At 42.2% G+C, this 19,231-nt stretch overlaps 1 protein-coding gene across 6 annotated transcripts in view; it reads left to right on the forward strand.

Moving 5' to 3' along the window:
• ZC3H7B (zinc finger CCCH-type containing 7B) overlaps positions 1-15,452 on the forward strand; it is a 47,915-nt gene extending 32,463 nt beyond the window's left edge. For 5 of the 6 annotated variants that reach the window (XM_083462583.1, XM_083462586.1, XM_083462585.1 and 2 more), the window contains exons 18-23: positions 479-612; positions 3,061-3,166; positions 6,884-6,992; positions 8,558-8,688; positions 9,669-9,832; positions 10,909-15,452. In XM_083462583.1, the coding sequence (XP_083318709.1) occupies positions 479-612; positions 3,061-3,166; positions 6,884-6,992; positions 8,558-8,688; positions 9,669-9,832; positions 10,909-11,101 (837 nt within the window). In that variant the 3' untranslated portion in view covers positions 11,102-15,452. The remainder of the gene's footprint in view (positions 1-478; positions 613-3,060; positions 3,167-6,883; positions 6,993-8,557; positions 8,689-9,668; positions 9,833-10,908) is intronic. The other variant, XR_014516446.1, reaches the window with a different exon arrangement.
• The last annotated feature ends 3,779 nt before the right edge of the window (positions 15,453-19,231 follow it).

Below are 19,231 nucleotides of genomic sequence, written 5' to 3' on the forward strand. Positions count from 1 at the left end.
AATTCAGCAGCATGGATCATAAAAAGAGTTGTTTTTTTACTGTGAGTTTTTTATTGTGCCATTTCATTATCTCCAACACCACATCCCACAATACTAGAAAACAGAAGTAGGTGGCTTATTGGCTTCTTCAATAGCATGAAACAGAGTCTGTGGAGAGAGAGAAAGAAGAGAGCGCTTTATCTTTATCTTCAGTCCTTTACATATGATATCCTTTACCTTTTCAAATAACGGGATTTTTGTCTGTAAATTAGCAGCAAAGGCTATTTACTTATATATCACTATCCATTCTAATGTAATTTTATCTTACTGTTAGGATCTGTTTTTGCAGTCTTGTTTGGTCGCTTGCTTTATTCTGCAGTTCTCATAAAAGAACATACATGTAAAAATGTGTATTGTCTTAGTAAATCTAGCTTGTCCAATTTTGTGAATGCAGCAACTCCCTCCACCAACTTTGTTCCTTCCTCCTTCCCAATATCAGGCTTCTGCGAGGACTCCCACGTCAAGCACTTTCGACCTTCAAATGAAATTTGTTTGTGGCCAGTGCTGGAGGAATGGGCAGGTGGTAGAACCAGACAAGGACCTCAAGTACTGTAGTGCCAAAGCTCGCCACTGGTAGGTGCCCTTACCTATTCTACTGCCTGTAGAATGTTTTCCTACCATAGATTTTGTGGCGTGCTTTTATTTAAATAATTGCTGTGGTTTTCTAGGCTTTTGTTTTTATTCCTTGTAGACTATAAAATGTATTTGTGGTCATTTTTGAACTGAGTCAGTGCCAGGCATACCTACTCTTGTGGAGGAAGCTGTGTGGAGAAAAAACATGGGGAAAAGGGAGATTAAAAATGATGCAGAGTTTATGGGCCAATTACTTATGGGTCTGTATTGTTTTAATACAGTGTTTCCCAAAGTTTTGATAATGGGACAGGTGCCACCCCCATTTTCAAAATGGAGGTATACTGAGGCGTTCCCAAAGTAAAGGAAGGATTGAACTCTGATTAATAAGAATACACACAGAGGCTTGAACCAGCAAGACTCTGGGAAGGGTGCGTATAATAATCTCTCTCCCTCTACCCCACGGCCCAGGTTGTTTTATTCACAAAAGAACTTTTTACAGAGTGTTCATAAGAACGAATCAGACTTCTTCTGAGCATTTCAATAAACCCCAAGTTGGGAAAATTTAAACTACCAAAACTAATTAAGCACGCATATTGCGATCATTATCACCTTCAGCTGAGATCTGTTTCCTGGCCCTAAGATTAACATCCTAAGAAAAGCTACATCAAAAGAAGCTGCCCACTATCTTTGATGACCCAGGATGCCTGCCTGCAGGACATGACTTGTCAAGAAAGAGAAATGGAACAGGGATGCAGAGGTGTGGATTGATCAAGAATCATATCAAAATAGTTTAAACCCAGTCAACGCAATGCTTTCATTGCTGACACAGATGGCTTACTCTATATTTATAATTCCTCATAGCAATTCCACCTGATCACTACAGTATACTTCAGCTTTGCACTAAAAAAGATTAATATAAATGCTTGATTAACTTGTAAAGCGATGGGCAGGGAGTTTGAAGCCAGCCCATTTTGATTCTGCTTCCCAATGTCTTACCCTTTCCTTTGCATAGGAAGCACGGTTGCTTCCCTAAGTAGGCAGTGTGTCAGGGATTCCCCCATGCCTGACAGCTCTAGCACAGGTTGCATCTGGGGAATCCTTGTGCATTATTAGTCCTTCCTTCAGGGTTATGTCAGTGATCATATTCTGGCAAAAAGGTGGAAACGGGTGCTGTCTGCTGCCTCCCCACTCAGAAGGTATGCACAGTGCCTGCACACACCTTCAATAAGCCTTCTAAAATCTTTATCCTAGTTGGTGCCTGTCCTGGCCCTGAATAGATTGCGTGTATTTGTTGTTGTTTTCAACTGCTTTTATATTTATAGTGGTTTTTCAAAATTGTTTACATACACAATTGCTTTTTAAATTGTTTTTATATACAGTCGTACCTTGGAAGTTGAATGGAATCCGTTCCAGAAGTCTGTTCGACTTCCAAAGTGTGGCTTCTGATTGGCTGGAGGAAGCTCCTGCAACCAGTCGGAAGCTCCATCGGTTGTTCAGTTTCCAAAAACAGTATGCAAACTGGAACAGTCACTTCCAGATTTGCAGTTTTTGGGAGCCAAAACATTCGAGAACTTAGCTGTTCAAAAACCAAGGTATGACTGTAGCCAAGTTTTATATTTGTTGTTATAGTGTAAATCATTTTGAGATGCCTCTTGAGGAGTAGCAAGGGTAAACAAATAAGGATATAGTGAGATAGATTGCCACCAATGATTATTTAGATATTAGATTTATATCCCATCTTTCCTCTGTGGCGCTTAAGAGATAGTCTCCCTCCCATTCAGGCATTACTACTCTGCTTTAGGAAGGTGCCTTCACACACTGCCACAGACCTGGACATAGTAGCTGCTCAAGTTTTCAAGGCCTAATTCTCTCTCTCTCTAATGGCACACTAGTGTGCCCTGACACACTGTTCTGAAAACTCTTCCTTAGTCTATAAATCATACAATCTATGTGATACAGGACCAGAAAGCCTCGTAAGGCTTTCTTATCTGCTACTGCTTCACACAGTTTAATTTGGCGATCAGTTGTTGTGTGTTGTCCTCCCCACCCTGCCCACGTGGTTTGTGGCACAGAGCTTTCCTTCTTTCTAGCAGGGAATTTGGGATTCATTAGCTCAGTCTGTACAGTGGCACCTCAGGTTAAGTACTTAATTCGTTCCGGAGGTCCATTCTTAACCTGAAACTGTTCTTAACCTGAAGCACCACTTTAGCTAATGGGGCCTCCTGCTGCCGCCGCACCGCCGGAGCACAATTTGTGTTCTCATCCTGAAGCAAAGTTCTTAACCTGAAGCACTATTTCTGGGTTAGCGGAGTCTGTAACCTGAAGCGTATGTAACCTGAAGTGTATGTAACCCGAGGTACCACTGTACACCAGTTGTCATGAAAGCCAGACTCTGCTCATAATGGAACATTTTCTGAGCATCCTTTTTGGCTCCCCCTCCCCTGGTAGTTGGACCAAGGAGCGCCGTGTCCTGCTTGTGATGTCCAAAGCAAAGAAGAAGTGGGTGTCTGTCCGACCATTGCCTTCCATCCGCAACTTCCCTCAGCAATACGATGTGAGTAGCACTGTTGTTTTGCAGATGGCGCTTAACATAACAACATCATCGGAGCCTGCAGGATCAGGCACAACTAGTCCAGCACTCTGTTCTTACAGTGGCCGGTCAGTTGCCTATTGGAAGCCTCAAGCAGAACTTGAGCATAATAGCATTTTCTCCACTTGTGTTTCCCAGGAACTGGTATACATAGGCAAACTGCTTCTGGCAGCAGTGGTAGACCATCACCATCCTGCTTATTAGTTGTTGATTGCCTTATCCTCCATGAACTTCTCTAATCCTCTTTTGAAGCCAGCCAAGCTTATGGCCACCAGTGGCGTAGCGTGGGGGGTGCAGGGGGGGCCGGCCGCACCGGGCGCAACATCTGGGGGTTAGGGTTAGGGGGCGCAAATCCACGGGTTAGGGGGCGCAAATCCACGGGTTAGGGGGCGCAAATTACTTGCCTTGCCCCGGGTGCTGACAACCCACGCTACGCCACTGATGGCCACCACTGCTTTTTGTATGCGTGAATTCCCTAGTTGCTTTATTATTATTATTATTATTATTATTATTATTATTATTATTACACATACTACTACTCCTCAGCTCAGGGCAGTTCACAGAATAAAGTAAAGGATAAAAACAAGAAAACAATTTAGACAAAACAGCAAAACAATACCCCCCCTTCCCACAGACACATTTAAAAGGCTGTAGAATATTAATCAGCCAAAGGCCTGGTTAAAGAGGAAGGTTTTCAGCTGGTGCCTAAAAATATATAATGAAAGTGCCAGGTGAACTAAGTGCTGTGTGAAGAAATGCCCTTTTTTGGCTGCCCAGAAACTTGGATGCCTCTTGAGTTATTATGAGAGAGGGAGAAAACTTTTCTCTGTCCACTTTCTGACTGTGCATCATTCTTTATATCTGTCGTGTATCTTACTCGCCTTTTCTCTAAGAAGCCCCTTGAGCTCTGTATGGAGTGAGAAGGGAGCCAGAATACAGAAGCCAAAGGAGGAAGAGAAAGTTATTGTTAGACAAAAAACAGGTGCTGGTTGAAGGCCAAGATTAGTCAGTGGTGCAATAATGAAAGAATATTTTGACACCCGTTGAAATCACCCATGCAAATTTGGTGGTTTTAATTAAAATCCTTGTTCCAGGAAAGACTGGTTGGCTCTGGAATCGGGTATAGCATTTCACCTTGGGTTACCCTCCTCTAATTCAGAGTGCTGTGTGTGTGAAAAGAAGCTGGTGACATTCCTCAATTTGTTTACTGCCAGAGAAGGTGTGGCACTAGCTCCTGGGCTTGAAGATGAAGTGACTTCAAGTCAATTCAAGGATTTGGAAAGCACTGCTCATTCAAAAAAGAAGAAAACTATCAAGAGGAGCTCTTAATGTTAAACCCAGTTGTGGGTGAACATGTTGCAAAACTTTTTTGTATCCCTTTTTCCTAAGGGGAGGGAAGACTCCAAACGACCAACAATATTTGGTAAATAATGAGCAAGCAATACATGCATGTGTGTATATTCGCACATGAATGTTCATATCTAGGCTTTTCATGTGCCCCTAGAGTCAAATGCCTCCTTGCTTTAGGAGAGTTTTCTATAAAAATCATCCAATCCCTTTTTTAAAAGACTTGTATTCTGTTGCAAAAGGAAATAACTGTGCTTCAAAAACGGTTGCTACAAGGAAGTGAATAATTTTACTGCTGTACTTCTGTTGATTGCTAAGTGCATGGATGGGGAACCGCTGGCCCACCAGTCATCATTGGAATCCAACTCCCGGCCAATGGACTCCAACTCTTGGCCAGTGGTCAGGGGATGATGGGATTTGTAGTCCAACAACATCTGGAGACCACAAGTTCCCCACCCCTGGCTAAGGGAATAGTTTTTGTTTGCTTTGTTGGAATTGTTCATTAAATCTGTTTCTAATCCGAGTGTCTGTTGTCTATTTCCTTTGAGCACAAAGCCAACATCTTCTGTTTCCATGAGTGAGTAAGGATGAGGAAGAGACGTTAAAAACAATTGCTTTGGAAATCATTCTCCTAGAGCATAGCATGATTTTCACTGTGGGTGAGGAATGGGCAGCTCTGCCGTAGCCTCCTCAGGTTGTGGTCTTTTCAAGAACTGAAGAGGCTTTGTGGTAGAAACAAAAACTGAAAAGTGAGATATGAGGGAAAGGGAAAACGTTAGCAGTATGTCTTTGGAGGAGAAGCTTTTCTTCAGTTCTCCTCCTATATTTATATTTTAGTGTTTTCTATTCAACTCTGCAATCTAGGAGGTTCTTGGAGAGGTATTCAAGAAATCCGGCCTTGATTTGTCTCCATTTCCAGAAACGGAGAGAGGATGTGGTCCAGAGTAACTTTCTGATACGTTGGTATGGCAGGCAGGTCTCAGACTCTCCTCTCTGTGAGCTTCACTGTGATGCCATGCTCTTGCTTGAAAGCATGCTTGAATGTAGCATATTGAAGGTGTACTATTCTTAATTCCGTGATGCAGCCTTCCATTTCAAAGTAGATCTCTGTGTAGCTCCATGTGCTAGAATGCACCTGCAGTTCTTGGGAGCGCTTGTCCAACACAAGGACAGACATAAGGGCTCTGAGAGAGAAAGTGGACTTAAAGAGTAGTAGGTTTTCCTTTGTACCCTGTGTCAAGGGGAAAGATGGCAGTGTCTGAAGACCTTGCTTAAATGGCAAGTGTGAGACAAGTGGTGTGTGGCCATGGCAGGACTTGCAGAAAGCAAGTCTGTGGTACTGATACTCTGGAATAAGAGGCAGGTGGGGAGGAGCCCATGACTTCAACCCCTGTGACACAGCAACTAGCAGTGTTCTGCACAACAGCTGCTTTTTGAGTGAGGGGAGAAACTATGCCACCACCACCCTAATCCTGCTATAGATCACACAACGATTCTGAATTGATCCATAAGAAGAAATTGCTGCAGTCTGTATGGCTTATTGATAACCAGGTGCACTGATTGGCAGTGCACCTGAAACTCAGAAGGCCTTCATCCAGAAGTGCTGCAGCTATTGCTAGCCTCAGGAGGGCCTGGAAAATTGGCAGGAAGCACAGGAACAATTCCACAGCAGTCTTTGCAGAATAACAGTGGGTTGTTGAATAACCTCCATAAGCCCCCAGTATATCAGTCTTCTTCTTCTTCTTTGCTTGTCATCTTTCAGGTGTATGTGTGGAGGTGGGTTCTGTCACCACAGAGTCCTTAATGGCATTCAACATATATATATAGTGATAAAAACCAGAATAAACTTGTACCGAAAAAACAATAATTGCAAATTTAAATCCTACAGATCTCAGGGCTTATCCACACTTAAAAACTTTAAAACTCTGTGTCTGAGCGTGGGTTTTTGGTTTTGGTTTTGTTGCAGTGAATACCTGCTCTTTAGCACTCAATTGGAGCAAACGTCTGTTCAGATTTTCCAGAGATTGCTGTTCGCTCTGATTGAGCTTTAAAGAACAGGTGTTTGTTGCCAGGGTGGGGTGGGGGTCAACTACCTTAATGCTGGAAGGCTATCACCTGTCAAGCTGGAGAGACAAATTTGTATGTTGTTATCAGTGCCTAGTCACAGATTTGCAGATACAGCCTGAAGCAGAATTAATTCGCAAAGCTTGCTTGTCCCCCTTTTGTTTGACTTGGCACCATTCTTGGCTACTTCATCCTTTTTTCTTTTGAGGGTGGAGGGTTTTTTTCTTCCTTTTTAAGGTTGGTGTTTGTGTGTTTTCTATCTCTTTGCAGCTATGCATTCATGCCCAAAATGGCAGAAAGTGTCAGTATGTTGGAAACTGCTCTTTTGCCCACAGCCCTGAAGAGAGAGAGATGTGGACTTTCATGAAAGAAAATAAGAGTGAGTGGAATGTATGTTTGGGAGCAGGGGGAAATCTCTCTTCCATTCTAGTTCCCCATACCCCCGTTTTTAGGAAAGCTACCCTGAGAGTGATGGACACACTGTGGCTCCCTGAAAAGCATAGTTTCCAGACCAAGAGCTGGTCTTGTGAAACTTGCTCCTTCCTTCCCCTCTCCAGAGCAATTTCCCCTTCCTTCTCTGTGCTAATTGAAGTACTGCATTATGAGGACACCAATGTATAAAATAATTGGGAATCTTGTCTCTTTCCCCAGTTTAGGAAGGTGAGTTTGGAGCTCTGAGGGAGCTAAGAATGAGAGCTTATATAGCAGCGGGAGACTCCATTCCTGCCTGGCTTTCTCTGCCAGGCCCTGTTTTCAGGCACTTACCTGCCTCCTGAATAGCCAAACATGCTGTTAGCCAAGCATGTTCTTGCCTTGTTTCTGTCTCCTCTATTATTGGAGCTCCAGGGGTGATGATTGGTGGAGGGATGGAATCCAAGAATTATTCAGGAATCTAGGCTACTGGTGTTATGAGCTCTGGTCCTGGGGCCAGGAGTTCTGAATCTGGCAGGGTTGCTGGCAGTGAAATCTGCTAGGGTGCTCTGCTCCTCTATGAAGAGGTTCCAGGTCTGAGTAGGGCTAAACATGGATAGGATTAAAGCCGTGGCTTGAAATTGGTTTACAAACCATAGTTCCCTAAAACTATGGTTAATGTCAGGAAGGGGGTGCAGATGACTCCAGAGAGCAGAGGAGGGAGGAGTGCCAATCCACCAATACCCGCAGTTTACAGAAGTCTGCTTTAAATAGGAACCGCACCATTGTGGGCTGGAATTGTATTCCAAAATGTCACACGCATGTATAGCTATCTTCTTCTCTGCCGGCTGAAACAGTGTCCTGCACCTTGTGCTATTTTATTTTTATTTTGTTTATTTATTGCATTTATATCTCACCTTCTGGGCAGCCTTCCAGGGGCCACATTCCAGTAATGAGCAGGGCCAGAGGCAAAAGTGGCTTTTAACTTTGTACAGTAGTCTAGTTTCTACACTCAGACACCTACCCCTCTCTATTCTTCATCTAGACAAAGGAGAGCTATTATCAGAGTCCAAGGACAAATTCCACCCATCCAAAAGCACCCAGGGGGTGTTGAAGCTGGGTTGAGGGGGTAGCCTAGGGGTGTGGAGTGGAGAGAGTCCCAGGGCCCAGATAGAGAACCTTGGAAGTTCACATTTAGCCCCCATGCCTGAAGTTCCTCACGCCTGCCTTAAAAGAAAAAAGTATTTTTGTAAGTCCTTTCAGCTGTGGTGGGCTTTGGCTCAGTGGCAGAGCACGTCTTTTGCATGTGGCAGGTCCCAGGTTCAAATCCAGGCATCTCTAGGTAGGGCTTCTAGAGAGACCCCCGTCTGAAATGCTGAAGAGCTGAGCTACAAGAATGCTACGATAATACCAAACTAGATGGACTCTTGCTCTGACTGGTATAAAGCAGCTTCCTTGGTAAAGCTTTCCTCTTGGAGATATTGTGCTTGCTATGATGGAAAGGAGGCTCCTCAAACTGATATTTCATTGCAGTTTTGGATATGCAGCAGACCTACGACATGTGGCTGAAAAAACACAATCCTGGGAAGCCGGGTGAGGGGACACCTCTGACATCGCGGGAAGGGGAGAAGCAGATCCAGATGCCCACTGATTATGCTGACATGGTAACATCTTTCTCTTGCGCAATCTGTCGCTTGCCATCCATAAGCTGGTTGATGGCCCATTGGGTGGAATGTTGCTGCTCCTGAAGATTTTGCTGTCTTTATGCTGGGTTTCTTCATGGGTTGTTGGAATGATTTTTATTGAGAGGTATTGTTTTGTACGTTACGCCGTTGCTCTTAGCAGCAAGCATTTAAGTCAAACAAATAATAAATATTGAACTTTTTATGAAGACAATGTACCATTTTAAAAAAAGAAATGGAGGGCCACTTCATTAATTGCATGTATTTTGCTGGAATGACATGAAGTCTTGGGAAGACCCAATCCTTGTATGAGTAGTGAAATATATGAAGGATTTAATGTTGACTCTATTTTATTACACCCCCACACACCCCTGTGCCCCTGCTCACTGTTTCACTTATCAGTCCCCCTGCCATTCTCCTCACATTAATCCCCAAGAGCTTCTCCTTCCCATCCCATGCAACTACAAAGGCTGCTTTTCACTTTCCCAGCCCCATTTCTGAAGTTACTTTTCTGTTCTGTTCTGCAGCCCCATTTTGCACCTGTTTTCACCATCCTCATTGCCATCCCTCCTACTCCCTCTCTTTTGCAGCCCCTTGCACCCAACTTTTCACATGCACCCCCTTTTTTCCTCCCCCTCTTCCTTTTCTCTCCACCACTCCCCCCACAAAACCCAGAAGATCTTTGGCACTTGCAAAACATTTTGGAAAGTGGATAGTAAAGGAAAATCTAGTTGGCGATCAAACTGTGAAACACATTGAACAATGGATTTCTTTTTATATTATCTGAGCTATTTCTATACAGCTTAATTAGTGGAAATGTTTAAGTCATGGGCAAATTGGTTTTATTGAACGCTAGGCATGGAGGTGGTTGGAGGAGCCCTTTCTAACCCTTTTATGGAGCAGTTGTTCAGTGAAACAGCAGGAAGTTAAAGAACTGTGTTCTCCTGTTATCTGATGGCTAGATGGGCTACCATTGCTGGCTTTGTGGGAAGAACAGCAACAGCAAGAAGCAATGGCAGCAACACATTCAGTCAGAGAAGCATAAAGAAAAAGTCTTCACATCGGAGAACGACTCCAGCTGCTGGAACTACCGTTTCCCAATGGGGGAGTTCCGGCTGTGTGAAAGGTACTGTGCACAAAACTACCTTCTTCTCATCTGGTTACATACGCAGACAATACGCAACTCCAGATTAATAAAGAGAACAGTCCTTTGCTTCAGCTCTTCCTCACCCCATTGCCCTCTAGCCTTACGAAGAGTTCTGAAGGACTCAGAAGCTTATGTACTGTTTTGTCACGTTTTGGTTGGCCTGGTAGAGTTATTGCCCTAATATTGATTTGGAATTTTCTAATGGGGCAGCACAGCTACTATTTACTTTTCCAGGTTAAATGTTTATTAGTAATAGGTGGAGAGGCGCATCTATTTATTTATTTTTAATAGGCGGAGAGCCAGCTTTTATTTACCGCTGCCAATTCACTTTCTAACTGCTGCCACCAGATGTCTGTACTACATTGTTTACCAACATCTTTAACTATATCTCAAAGGCTGGTGAAATTCAGACATGGTACAAAACTGGCCAGACACACTTTCATAATAAAAGTAAGGTAAATGTAAAGGGACCCCTGACCATTAGGTCCAGTTGTGACCGACTCTGGGGTTGTGGCGCTCATCTCGCTTTATTGGCCGAGGGAGCCGGCATACAGCTTCCGGGTCACGTGGCCAGCATGACTAAGCCACTTCTGGTGAACCAGAGCAGCTCATGGAAACGCCGTTTACCTTCCCGCCAGAGCGGTACCTATTTATCTACTTGCACTTTGACATGCTTTCGAGCTGCTAGGTTGGCAGGAGATAATAAAAGTAACAATATATAATTTACTATAAACTATAAACGCATGATAAGTTTGCTGTTGTTTCTTCAAGACTTACTTATTTTTTCTTTAATAAGGTTATCATATCTTTAAACAACAGTTACAGTTCAGATGTTGCTCAGCTCCAGCTCCCATCATACCTGACAATTGACCCGGCTGGCTTGTTTGCCAAAAAAGTATCCCTCTTTTGCCTTGGGCCCTTGCTATGTTTAGTAGAAAAAACCCTCTGTAGTTTGAAATTAGTTTTCTGGTGTCAGATACTGAAGAACTGAGGGAAATGGTTAAAAATGAAAAAAAAAACTAAAGTCTCTTAAGCCATATGTTGTCCTCCTGCAGATTCCAGAAGACAAAATCCTGCCCTGAAGGGGAGAAGTGTCGCTCTGCTCATGGCCAGGATGAACTGACCGAGTGGCTGGATCGGAGGGAAGTCATGAAGCAGAAGCTGGCCAAAGCCCGCAAGGATATGCTGTTGTGCCCCAGAGATGACGACTTTGGCAAATACAGCTTCCTATTACGGGATAGCATATAATTTACTGAGGGTGGTGAGAAAACAGGCAGGTTGTCAGAACCAGAGATGTGGGAAGGGAAGGAGCAGGGCAGTGACAAAGAGACTGGTAGTTGTTCCACAAACCTTTCTTTGATTGTAAGATAATCAAGATGATTTACTGATGTTGAATGGGATTTTGAATTGATTCATCTATAGCCAGGGAACATGATGCTCCTAGACTTTTGTTCTATCTCCCCTGCTCCCTTTTTAAACATAATTTTTCAATCTACCACTTTTCAACTTAAAAAAAAAAAGATACTGTTTTGCGGTGTTTGGTAAGTAAGAGGGAGGGGGCTTCTCACTTTGGTTCCCAAGCTCCTGGATCCTTTATTTGGGGTGCCTGATTGCTGGAATAGTGCAGCATTGTGGACATGAGCATAGAGCGATAGTGGAGAAATGATGAGCAAGTGGGGTTTTGTTCAGTGTTGGTGACTGTGCAGTGCTGTGTGCGTCTTCTCCACAGACACCCAAACCATGGTGTAGAAGAATAAGGAAGTAACTTAAAACAAGCCCAGTTCAACCTATCTTTAAAGTTTTGAGGTGACTCCGGTGGTTGCTGTAGGCAATAGTAAAAAATAAGATCATATTTTTTCTCTGTGTATTCTAAGATTAAAACTTACCTCCTCCTTTCTGCCCATTCCAATCCCTCTCAGGTGAGGGAGGACAATGCATTTCTAGTCCAGCTAGAAAGATTATCACCACATTGCCTTTGGAGATGGAGGCAACAGTATATTCCCTGCCTTCCCATATAGCTTATTCTGTTACCCAAAAAGCAAATTGATAACAGATTGTTGTGTTGGACCTTTCTTAAGCATAACTGTGAAGATTCTTCCTCCTACAGTTGGAGCAATTGCACAATGCAGTCTTTACCTCTCCGTAGAGACACCTAAAACCAAGATGCTCTTTTGAGGATTGACATATGCTTAAGAAAAATTAATGTTTGCAGGTTGTGCAGAGAGCCTGCTTGGTTGTTACTGAAAGTGTGTCAGTTCCACCTTAGTGGTGCCCCCCGCTCCCCGTATTGGATAGATGTGTGTGTCTGCAAAGACCAAAAAGCAATGATAGCAGAAATGGACAGAAATTATGTAAAAGGAATCCAGTCGTTTAGATTAAAAATGTTTGCCATATAAAAAGCAGAGTCAGGTTGGAAACCCTTTTTTTTTTGTCATGTAAAATATGTGGTGCCACTCAGATAATAAAAAAATGTAACTATACTTGAAATCAAAGATAGAATTAAATGCAAAGAGAGAAGTTAAAAATGTTTCCACAAGAGAAACTGGTTAAACCAAGGTCTCAAAGAAGGAGAATAAAACCTTCCTTGCATATGAATGTTTCATTTCCAAAACTAATAGATTATCTACAAATAGCCTCCAGCAACAAGAACACATTAAATCAGCTTTCTGTCCCCTCGTTGACAGTGGACAAGGTTCCTAGAAGACAATATGATCTCGTCTTTATCAGTACTATTTAATACACCTTTTAAAGTGAGCTTCCAGAGGCTATCATCCAAAGCATGCTTTCTATGAGTCAAGTTCCATTGAACGCCATGGGGGCTGCTTTTGGGGTAAGCATGTTCAGCACTGGGCTGTAAACGTCTGCAAAAAATGATGGGAACATTAAACAAAACGTTCTGTGAAATAGGGGTTGAAGAAGGGGGGGAAAGTGCTTTCATTTTATGACACTTGGCATGATGTGTGTGTTGGACACATCTGTTCTGGATAAGAATGCAGGTGATCTAAAATGTGCACAACTTATATTTTTGCAAGCTAAAATGCTCAGCACTTGTGACTGAACAAGTTGGCGCAATTCTATTTTTGGGTCTAAGAGGAAATGCACTAATATGTGTATTAAAAATTAGTATGCAGTATTGGAATATTTGCTTTATGTTTTTCAAGCAGATGATGTGTGATCTGAATGAGGAGGTTTCATGCTGAGATGTATCTATCTAGGACCTGCAGTCTTGGTTATACTATCTATTTTATGAAATTGTCCAACTAAGAGTTTTTGATATTTAATCAAATTTTATAACCCTTTCCTACTTAAATAATATTAATTAAGATAATATAAGCTATCCCTATAGACATGAAGAGGCCCAAATAATTGTGATAAGGAAGGGGAAGTAGAGTGAGCAGGGGAACATAAGATCACTAGGTTAGGGTTCTCTGAAACCTTTTGTTGCTTTATTTTCTTTCTAACTGATGATCAGATGCCCCATTACTCATTTTTGTCAGTATCTGGCCTTCACACTTATTAACCCACTTGTACCTATCGTAAAACCAATTTAAAGATATTTGCTCTTTTTATAAGCAAAACCAGCTACTTGTTTTCAAATAGGCATATTTTGTTAGACGAAAAACTCATATTCCTAAAGAGATGATGTAGGTACTTTTCATTGCTATCTTCTAGGAGAAGGTTATAGCTTTTTGTGTGTTTGACTCCCAATGAATGGTAGTCATGTACCCTGACCACCACCATTCCATGGAATAATCCACACATACTTTTCTTGAAAGCTATGATTCCCTTTTATTGATTTGATTATTCTAGAATTTGAAACAAAACCACTCATATCATGTTATGTGTCTTCCATTGGCCTAGATTTTGATAAAAAGGGAGTTGGCATTTTCTGCTGTCTTGCCAGTTTAGTAGTCTTAATTAATTTGACACTGGATTAAGCAAAGCCACAGAAATGCAACTGCAACTGAATGAGCCAAATCATTCCCCTTCCCACACATAAGCATTCTGTGTATTTGCTTGTTGTCTGCTTGGCCATTATGCTTTCAGTCTGTTGGTCCTATTTCTCAAAATACTGATGAGAGCAATTGACCAGCTTCTGGAGTTGAAATGTTAACCTATTTGGAACAGACAGAGGAAAACACACATAAGAAAATGGATGTTTAAAATTCTTAAACTATCTGCATCTAGAAATGTAACTATATAAGTGTATGCTCTACCATGAGTAATAATATGTGAATTTATTTAGATTATGGGGTGGGAAATGTTTCCTTTCCTCTTTAATTAAAAAATAAACTGCTTTGCAGCCTTTTTTACTCCAATCAATACTACTTTGATGGGGGAGAAAAGGGCTTTTGTGGTTTATGGAAGCAGAGTTTATAGGGGTGGGGACACATATTCCTGGGCATTGCAGTGAGAATCAACTTTTGTTTTTTCCCTGATATGATAACCTGATATGTGGTGTTGCAGTATTTTGTCACTGGACTTGTTCTAGTGTGTATATATGTAACCCTTCCATAAAACATATATACACAGGTATTAAATATATCACTCTATATAATATTATATATGTATGTGGTATTGAAGGAATCTTTTTTTATTGAGGGTTAAGGAAAAGGACTCTAGCTAGGGAAATGCAGCATCTCTTATTGAAACAAAATGATGTTGGGGGGAGGAATAGTTCTGTTGCATTGAAAAAGAATTATTTATGCTGACAGGGGATCATTACTCCAATTAGTGGTGAACTCACCCTTGTAAATATCTGCCCATTCCATGGAAAGAAATGTTCATCTAATAAATAAGGTGCTAAAGAAAGCCTTTTGATTATTTTCTTAAGAAAATGGACGTTGTCAAGAGCAGGGGGTGGTACTTTGTCCTCTGTTTATCTTTTCCCCTTTGTCTTTATATAAATAGGATGGGATTATTTTTTGTGCTATAGCATCTCACTGTATCCATAGCACTAGCAGTTCTTCAGCAATCAAGGGTGTCAGCCCACTGCTCCAGAACAACTGAATAAAAGAAATAAGCATTTGGATAACTACCATAAATGACCTATCAAGGGAAAGATTTTCAGGAGGGCAGACACATCTGAGAATTATAATGAAATTAGGTCACTGGTTATGTTTTTTAATACTGAACAAACTGTTCTACAAAGAGCTTGGCAATGCCCCTTTCTTAACATAAAATAAAGTTATTGGTTCAGTCACTGTATTATAAAATGCTCCAAAAAAGGAGGTAGGACTCCTTTCCCAGATCCTCAAAGTTGAGGGAAGGGTAGGTTTGAATGGGATAGTGATTAACCAGGCCTTCAACCAGGCCATCCCTAAGAAATTGAGTGATAGGGGAAAGCCAGTGAAGGGAGATGCTATATTTCTAAGCTGATCTTGTAATAAGTTGGAGAGTCCTTCAAAATGTCTTTGTATTACTATATTTTAAGAATACCACGCTTTACTATTACAAAGAAATCCATAGTACCTTTCAGAAGGTCTAGTATCCAAGATAATAATGTAGATGTTCTAACAACTTTCTTGTTCCTAATGAGACAGATTTGCTTCTTTTAGCCTTTGTAATAGAAAATAAAAGTGTGCACTTTAAACCCTCACCGTGTGTGCTGTATTATTCCTTGGAACGAGAATGGCAAGGTGGCTCATCTGTTTCTTCATGCGTGGGCAACATGGCTGGTATGAAACATGATCAAAAAGTGATTCATTTGTGGCCTAGGATAGATCTTTCTGTTTTAGCTACCTGTCATTTAGAATGAAGTACCATGTCTCATGTCACACAGTTCCCATGATGTCACTACTCTCATTACTTACGTACTTCAGATGTGGGGAACCTCCAGATGCTGCTGAATTACAGCTCTTATCATCCCTGGCAATTGGCCATGCTTGCTGGGACGGTTGGGAGTTGTAGTTCAGCAACATGTAGAAGGCCAAAGTTTCCCTACCCTTGATGTCCTTGGTCAGCACTCCTGATCAAATGACTGTTGATCCATCCCACTTGTACGTACCACAATGACATTGGCATTGCTTACTGAAAAACAGAGTGGCAAGAATTTTCTTCTACACCACTGGTTTGTTACCCAGGTGAGGGTACACCTGAAATAAAAACATGGAACTAAGAGAATAAAAGCAAGTGCAATGGATCCAAGTTAGGGACCTAGTTTATTAACTGCTGCACATGAGGACAGAACAACTTAATAATAATACATTTTATTTATATCCCGCCCTCCCCAGCCGAAGCCGGGCTCAGGGCGGCTAACAACACTAAAATAATACAACATTCTAAAATCATTTCATTATAAAATTAATTCAAATCAAATTGATGGCAACCATTGGGCTAGAGTTCTGTGAAGATTGCCAAAGGAGGGAGTCAGGCTGTGCCCTGGCCAAACTTAGCAGGGTTGTTCTTGCCAAACTGCCAGTTAAGAGAGTCTGCCCAGAGGCAAATCAGAACAAAGCTTATACAGTATAGTAGTTCAAGCACAACACTCTTAAAGAGTAATAAAACATCAAACCTTCTACTTACATCTACCCCAGCCAATAAGGCCAGTGGCCAGGGATGGAGGGAATTGTAGTCCAAAAGCATTTGGAGGGCCACAGGTTTACCAACTGTAGTATAGACTGGCTAAATATGCAGATCATGCTTGATTTTTTTTTTAATGATAATCAGCAGGAGAGAAGTCCAGAGGAAGATCTTCTGAAACTGTAATTCTGCCTACATGCAGTAAAGTGTGTGTGAGAGAGAAGGTGTATGTAAACCATTAAACTTGCTGCATGGTTCACATTCATGTAAATCCTGCCTAATCTGAGAGGCGGTGCCTCTGCCATGCAAGAAGGTGGTTATGTACTTTATAAGCACATTGACAGTTCTTGTTGCTATTTAGAGATGTTAGCACATGGCCCATACATTCATGGGGCTTGTGGCCTTATTACAAAGAGTTGTGTACAGTTAGCTTGGTGTACTTCACTATGCCTCAGGTTAATCAGCTCTTCAGCCTCCCAAGCTTCTATGGTAGCAAATTACCACAAAGCAAATTGCTGTTTGAAGATGTCCATAATCACAATTTAGGGTTATAAATACATGTAACTGTGATTGGCGCTTTTGGCCATATAGTATTGTAGTGCAACGTCATCTGAGACAATATTTCAAATATGTGACTTAAAGCATTTTCCCCCCACCTGCTGATGATATGCAGGTATAAAAGACGAAGAAACAACAACCCTGGAGTGAAAGTTCACAAAACAGCTTGCTGATGCCTTGTGGAGGGATGGAAGAGGCCTGTTACTTTGTGGTGTTTTTTTTTAAAATCAAAACTGGTGTCAGATGATTATACCAGCCATTGCTGATCAAAGTGAGGGGAAGTACACAGACACTGAAGAGTCTTAACTTTGAGAGGAAAAGGAGAAATGGAAGTCCATGGGATGGTGTGGGCCACAGGAAGTGCTTATTTTAGGATGTCACATGTACTGTTTACTAATAATTGGGACATTCATGCCACCAGACACTGATTGGCATGAGGACTACTGAGGTCAGGCAAAGGACGTCAGAAGAGCCCTGCCTGATCTCACTGTGGCCAGTCAGAAACCTGGGGGGAGCCACAAACAGGACATGAGCACAAACGGTACTCTGCCCTCGGTCTGGATTCAGTCACTGGCTAGAAGCTCCAGAGGCTTTTCTCCCTCATAATATTAAAGCTGGGGAAGATGGCAATGAAGCTGAATGTTAGAAGCACAAAGCATAAAGGAAAGGAGGTACTTCTTTACACAGCACATAGTTAAACTACAGAATACGCTCCAGTAAGATGTAGTGATGTCCACCAAGTTAAATGACTTTAAAAGGATTGACAAACTCATGGAAAATAAAGCTAAGTCCTACCTCTGCCTTCAGAGGTAGCATTCTGTGTACAGTGGTACCTCGGGTTAAGTACTTAATTCATTCTGGAGGTTCGTACTTAACCTGAAACTGTTCTTAACCTGAAGCACCACTTTATCTAATGGGGCCTCCCGCTGCTGCAGCGCCGCCGGGGCACGATTTCTGTTCTCATCCTGAAGCAAAGTTCTTAACCTGAGGCACTATTTCTGGGTTAGCGGAGTCTGTAACCTGAAGCGTATGTAACCTGAGGTACCACTGTATCAGTTTCCAGGAAGTGCAAGTGGGGCCAATGCCATTGCACCCAGGTCCTCCTTATGGAAAAGAATACTGGGCTAGATCCAGCTTGCGTTCTCTTAGGGCTGCAAGGGACAGGGTTCTACAGGCCCTCTCCCATCCAAATAAAAGGCTGCTTGGCTGTCATAAGAACGTAAGAGGCTGCTGGATCAGGCCAGTGGCCTATCTTGTCCGGCATCCTGTTCCCACTGTGGCCAACCAGATGCCTGTGGGAAATCCCCAAGCAGGTTCTGAGCACAGGAGCCCTCTCCCCTCCTGTGGTTTCCAGCAACTTGTATTCAGAAGCTTTGCTGCCTCTGACTGTGGAGGCGTGGTCATTGTGGCTACTAACTACTCATGGCCTTCCCCAAGGATCGCCTTGTCAGTTGCCCCGAAACTGTAGGTAGGTGAAAGAAAAAACATACCGGCTGCAGTCATTGGTTAGTGGCTTAAGAACAGGTGGGAGGTTGCCCATCCCTCAGAGCAAGAGCAGACATAACAGCTACCATCTGCTCTCAGAGTCACTGCCATGCGGGGAGGGTGACATTGCAAGAGTTAGGAAAAATCCAATTATATTTTTTAAAACAATTCTTTACAAAATATTTGTACAAGTTGCTGAGAGCCTTAAGTGGCATGGGACATAAATTGAATAAATACATAACCGTTTGAAACTGTTGGGAAACTTTCTCAGTTTTTTGTTTTGTTTTCAATTTGTGATTAAGTGCTTTGCCATGTTTGGCTATGTATTCCTAACATGATCCAAATGCATTAGGCAGCTATGAATGATCAGGTTTGGCAAAGCGCTGGAAGAATGCTTCCAAGTCTCTGTTAATTAACTTCAGTTTTTACTGGTTTTAGTTTCTTCATCCAAACACATAGTTTTCTAGATGGGATTCAACCACCTGGTCACCATCTGGTAATTCTGATATACTTTTTTTCTTTTAAGTGTAGCATCACCATCATTCTATCTGGAATTTTATTTTCTTCCCCAAAGGCAGCTGTTTCAGCTATTGGTGTATCATATCCACTGTGCCCAAGAGAACTGGCAACCAATCTGATACATTGAAGAGAACATTTGGCTGTGAACATGTTGGAGACTTGGGTTCAAATTCTCACTCAGCTATGGAGGTCTATTCTACAGATCTGGTGGGACACAGTGGTACCTTGGTTCTCAAACTTAATCTGTTCCGGAAGTCCGTTCCAAAACCAAAGCGTTCCAAAACCAAGGCATGC

The sequence above is a fragment of the Podarcis liolepis genome, assembly GCF_965112155.1.
Source record: "Podarcis liolepis genome assembly, chromosome: 10".
In the NCBI taxonomy this organism is placed as follows: Eukaryota; Metazoa; Chordata; class Lepidosauria; order Squamata; family Lacertidae; genus Podarcis; species Podarcis liolepis.